The 6,000-nt window shown below is 49.5% G+C and overlaps 1 protein-coding gene across 1 annotated transcript; it reads left to right on the forward strand.

Annotated features, from left to right (window-relative positions):
* Positions 1–4,634: 4,634 nt before the first annotated feature.
* On the forward strand, positions 4,635–5,789 carry GPR88 (G protein-coupled receptor 88). Its single transcript, XM_063103714.1, has one exon. It carries the CDS (start codon positions 4,635–4,637, stop codon positions 5,787–5,789), a length of 1,155 nt encoding a protein of 384 aa, XP_062959784.1.
* The last annotated feature ends 211 nt before the right edge of the window (positions 5,790–6,000 follow it).

Raw genomic sequence — 6,000 nt, forward strand, 5'->3', positions numbered from 1 at the left:
AAATAAGAATTTCCTAAGAAAAAGCTGAAACCCAAATAGACCAATAACTTTAAGAGAAATTAACATGGTAGTCAAAGATCTTTGTCTAAAAAAGTCACCAGCCTAGTACAATTTATGTGTTAGTTTTATAAAACCTATAAAAAGTTTTCCAGAAAAGACAGCCACCTTTAATCTTATGATTTTGTTGTAACCCTGATACCAAGAAAGGACAAGATGACACAAGAAAATTAAACTAAGTAGGTCTCATTATTTCAAGATGCAAAAATCTTGAATAAAATATTAGCAAATAGAGTCCTGCAGCCTATTTAAAAGGGATAATATACTGTGACAAAATAGTTTTATTGTAGGATTACAAAGATGACTCAACTTTTAAAAATATACCACATATAAACCACTACATTAACAGTTCAGGGAAAAATCATTTATTTCATACAAAAAGTCTTACTAGAATTAGATTAAAAGGTCCCTAACTTATAGACAATATATCAGAAAACAACAAATGCCATATTTGATGGTAAATTGTTAGAAACATTATGGTAACTTAATGAGGATACTATTAACCAAAGCAGTGCCCATAGGAGAAAGAGCAGGATAAGGAGGGAGATGGGTCAGCCTGATAGAGAGTTCCAAAAAGTCTGCAGCTCTGGAAAGAGGTAAAGGTGGTAGGAAAGAATCTGTGCTTGGCCTGTAGGCAAGAGTGAAGTCGGATAAGATCAGTTAGGGAGAGAAAGGAGGGTGAGAAGAGAACCAAGAACAGAGCTCCAAGGAACACCACGTAAAGGACCCGTGGCCCTGGGGAGCCAGAGAGTGATTCTGGGAGGCAGCAGACAGAGGAGCACGAGAAGTAAAGACAAACCCAGGGAGAAAACAGCACTGAGAAGGACTGTGTTCTTGACAGAGTCAAAGTAAGGAGGGCAAGGATTTAGGAGTCACTGGATTTGCTGCTTAGAGGCGGGTATGGACCTTAGCTGAAGCTGTTTCCACGGAGTGGTGAGAGGTAAGGGCAGTGTGGGTGGGCGCTCAACGGAACAACAGAAAGTAGAAGCAGGAAACGAGTACTTCCGCCAGGAAAGGGAAGTGAGCTAAGTACAGGCACCTTGAGAAGGAGGTGAAGTTCAGGAGAGGTTTTATGAGGTTGTGGTGATATCATCACAGTGGAGAGGAGAGAGACTGAAGCTACATCAGACAGGAGGTAGATGACTGGTGCAGCGAGTTCCTGCCGCAGTCAGGAGGAAAGGGGTGCTTGTAGAAATCACTTACTGTCTCACCATGGGAAAACATAAATGAAATCACTTATACTGCCACCCCTCCAGTAATTCAATAAGTATTTATTAAGTACCTATTATATGCCAGGCACTGTCCTGCTGCTGGGAATAAGAGAAAAAATCCCCACTCTGTATTACGTAAGTTTAGTGACTTAAAAACAAATCAAAAAACAAAAATTGGGCCAGGCTGGGGCTAAGGAGGCATGGCTTTAGCAGAAGTGCATGTGACTGCAAGGCACTGGAGTCACTCAGCAGGGACTTTGCTCACTCTCACAGGCAACACATAAAGCAGCAGCTGGGACAAAGGACCTGGAATTTGAATGGCCTCCTGCCACATTCTATCAGAGAGTCCTTTAGGACTAAATTAGTGGGGAGAAGAATTTTTATTTCAATGAGTTTTTACTATAAGTGATTAGCAGAAATCTCCTGCAGGCTTGCTGTGCTTGTTGTACTCACAGCCCTAATAAAGAAAAGGACAACAAGCAAAAGACAACGGCAAATGCTCGTTAACATCAATACACTTGATGTCCGAACTTTCAGTCCTCTGAATAGCAAATCGCTGGTTGTTTTCTTTCTCCTCCCAACCAGTTCCACTGAGATACAGCCTGACTGGACTAAATCTACCTTGTCATGCATAGCCGTAACCCCCATTAGAGTTAACAGTCATTTAACTAATCATACTCATTCTGAAAGAGAAAGAGAAAAGCAGAAGAGGTGTGTTTTGACTTTCCTCCTGAAACATTTATTACTCTTAGGGACAGACTGGAAAGGACTCCTGCTGTGTGACCCAGGACCACATATCATGTTAGAGGAGGTATATACCAAGTGTCAGAACTAGGGAGGAAAAATGCTAAATTCATGAATAGGGAATCAGAGAAAGTTTGAACAGAAAGGGCCTTTGAAGGCCTTGAATGGAAACTTTTTATTTGGCAAGATGAAAATAATCCATCACAAGGCTAGTGGATGGATGTTCAACTAAATATTCAAATAAATGATTTTCCCAGTAAAAATCTATTTATTTGGGAGGATGCCTTTTGTGAAAAAACTTCCCATGTGTAATGGATAAATGAATGTTTGCACTAAAGAAGATTTCAACATCAGACTGCATGTCTGTCACAGACCATAAGATAAAAAGTTCTGAAGTTGAAAAGCCATCTTTGTTATTCATACTGTGGATTATTCAGGTTCCTTGCTTTCCCCTGGCACCCACTTTTAAAAAATAGACTATATTTTAGAGCAGGTTTTTATTTTTTTATTTATTTATACATTTTTTTAAAGAAGAATGGTAAGGGGATCTTAACCCTTGCCTTGGTATTGTCAGCACCACGCTCTCCCAAGTGAGATAACCGGACATCCCTATATAGGGATCCGAACCCATGGCCTTGGTGTTATCAGCACCACACTCTCCCAAGTGAGCCATGGGCTGGCCCTTTCTAGTGCAGTTTTAGACCCACAGAAAAATTGAGTGAAAGGTATGGTACAGAGATTTCCCATATATTCCCTGCCCACGTGCATAGCCTCCCCTATTATCAATATCCCTCTCCAGAGTGGTTCATCTGTTACAACTGAAGAATGTACGGTGACACATTTTATCACTTAGAGTCCATAGTTTCCATTAAGGCTCACTCTTGGTGGTGTGCATTCTATGTGTTTGGACAAATTTATAATGACATGTATCCACCATAGTATCATATGGAGTAGTTTTGCTGCCCTAAAAATCCTCTGTGATCACCTGTTCATTCTCCCCTTCCTACTAACCCCTAGTAACCACCGATCTTTTTACTGTCTCTATAGTTTTGCCTTTTTCAGAATGTCACATACTGTTTGGAATCATATAGTATGCATGTGGCCTTTTCAGATTGGCTATGTTCCCTTGGTAATATGTATTTAAGGTTCCTCCATGTCTTTGTATGGGTTGGTAGCTTTGATAGCTTTTTTTTTTTGCACTGAATAATATTCCATTGTTTATAGGTGCCACCGACATCTACTTTAAACCTTCTGACCATTTCATTTTTACCCTCTAACAATTTCATAACTGAAACACAAGCCAAAAATATAGAAGAGTTTGGTGATGAGAAAAAACCTGAAATCATTATTTAAATTGAGGCTTGGGGATTTTCTGTGGATAATTACCCATGTCCCACTTTATCAAAGAAAAAATGAACTTCAATTAGAATATAAAGTAATTCTCCCTAAAAATGTGGGAATGAAGAGTCTTGGGTATTGGGAGTGAATCTATCCCTAGAAAAATCTTGCCTACAGAATGGATCAGAGATGAAATGCACTGCGAGTATTTTAAGTTTTACTCTAGCATTGAAGGGAGAGAAAAAAAGAAGGAAAGAAAAATGAAGCGGGGTGAAAAATAAAGTGATTGAGAGAAAGAGAGAAAAGAAAAAGACAGAGAAACTTGGTAGCTACAGGACTGAGAAAGATATTTTTCTTCCTTTTACAAGTTAGAAGCTCTTGAATAATTCATGCCAAGCGTGGAAAGGCTGTCTTTCCCTGGGTGATGTGTAACCGAGCAGGAGAGAGCTTCGAGTGGGTTCACCTCATCAGCCACCACGGCTGCTTCTGAGCACAGGGTGCTCTCCTCTTGAGCTCAGCTTCTGCTTTTGCAGCCAAGCATCCTTGCTGCTGCCGCCTGCCTGCCCACCTGCCTGGGCTTGCAGCCCGCCACTTTACTTTCTCCAGCCCTGCTGCCAGCTGAGAAGTCTCCCTGCAGCTGCTGGTTCCTGTCTAGGACCATGTGTGTGAAACCTGCTTGGGAGAAGCGGGCACTTGCTCTTGGCACTGATCCCAGCTGAGTTCTCCTGTTGATTTCTGGACCACAGATGCTGCTGCCGAGGAGGTATTTTCTGGTATTTTTTCCCTCTGCCATCACCAGATAAGGACCAGCCCCCAGACAAGGTACCTTCTACCCCATCTTCCGGCATTTTTCTCAGCTGGGATATCTCGGCTTTCTCCTGGAAATTAGGGGCACCAGCTGCAATATTCGTGTGTGTGTGTGTGTGTGTGTGTGTGTGTGTGTGTGTGTGTGTGTGTGTGTGTGTGTGTGTGTGTGTGTGTGAAGAGGAATCTGTTCTTGGTATTGCTCTGTCCTAGGGCTTCCCCGGTGCCTGCTGAATGCAAAGAGGCCTTTCCCCTGGCACTGAAGACATTTCCGAGGCAGGCACCTGTCATCTGCCACCCCCGTTCTTCTCGAGCTCTCTTTCTCCCCCTCCCTCAGCCCATTATTCTGCTTCAGCCTTTTGTGTCGGTAGCAGAAGGCTGAAAGGATGTCTTTGCCCTTCTGGCAGGCAGGCAGGTGTCAGGATGGGCCGCGCTGCGAGAAGCCGACGCTAGCGAGCGAGGTGTGAAGAGTTGTCCAGGATGACCAACTCCTCCTCCACGTCCACCTCCACCACCACTGGGGGATCGCTGCTGCTGCTCTGCGAGGAAGAGGAGTCGTGGGCGGGCCGGCGCATCCCTGTGTCCCTCCTGTACTCGGGCCTGGCCATCGGGGGCACGCTGGCCAACGGTATGGTCATCTATCTCGTGTCCTCCTTCCGAAAGCTGCAGACCACCAGCAACGCCTTCATCGTGAACGGCTGCGCGGCCGACCTCAGCGTCTGTGCCCTCTGGATGCCGCAGGAGGCTGTGCTCGGGCTGCTGCCCGCCGGCTCTGCGGAGCCCCCCGGGGACTGGGACGGCGCCGGGGGCAGCTACCGCCTGCTGCGGGGGGCGCTGCTGGGCCTCGGGCTCACCGTATCCCTCCTGTCACACTGCCTCGTGGCCCTGAACCGCTACCTGCTCATCACCCGGGCGCCCGCCACCTACCAGGCGCTGTACCAGCGGCGCCACACGGCGGGCATGCTGGCGCTGTCCTGGGCGCTGGCCCTGGGCCTCGTGCTGCTGCTCCCGCCCTGGGCGCCGCGGCCGGGCGCCGCTCCCCCGCGCGTCCACTACCCGGCGCTGCTGGCGGCCGCGGCACTGCTGGCGCAGACGGCGCTGCTGCTGCACTGCTACCTGGGCATCGTGCGCCGCGTGCGAGTCAGCGTCAAGCGGGTCAGCGTGCTCAACTTCCACCTGCTGCACCAGCTGCCCGGCTGCGCCGCCGCAGCCGCCGCCTTCCCGGCCGCCCCGCACGCGCCAGGCCCCGGCGGCGCCGCGCACCCGGCGCAGGCCCAGCCCCTGCCGCCCGCGCTGCAGCCGCGGCGGGCGCAGCGGCGTCTCAGCGGCCTGTCGGTGCTGCTGCTCTGCTGCGTCTTTCTGCTGGCCACGCAGCCGCTCGTGTGGGTGAGCCTGGCCAGCGGCTTCTCGCTGCCCGTGCCCTGGGGCGTGCAGGCGGCCAGCTGGCTGCTGTGCTGCGCCCTGTCGGCGCTCAACCCGCTGCTCTACACGTGGAGGAACGAGGAGTTCCGCCGCTCCGTGCGCTCCGTCCTGCCCGGCGTCGGCGACGCGGCGGCCGCCGCCGCCGCCGCCACGGCCGTGCCCGCCGTGTCCCAGGCGCAGCTGGGCACCCGCGCCGCCGGCCAGCACTGGTGACCCGGCCAGGGCCCTAGCGACGCCGAGATGCCCAGCTGCCAACATCCTGGGCCACCATCGCCTCCTTCCCCGCTAAGGTGTCCCCGGTCCCGACGAAGACTCCCGCCGCGAAGCCCAGTACAGCGGTGCGAAGATTTCGCTTTCGACTCCAGGGGGATACCTGGACCGAGGCATCTCCCTGAATGGGGTCGCCGGAGTCATTTTGGACGCC

This window comes from Cynocephalus volans, chromosome 8 (genome assembly GCF_027409185.1).
Source record: "Cynocephalus volans isolate mCynVol1 chromosome 8, mCynVol1.pri, whole genome shotgun sequence".
Classification (NCBI taxonomy): Eukaryota; Metazoa; Chordata; class Mammalia; order Dermoptera; family Cynocephalidae; genus Cynocephalus; species Cynocephalus volans.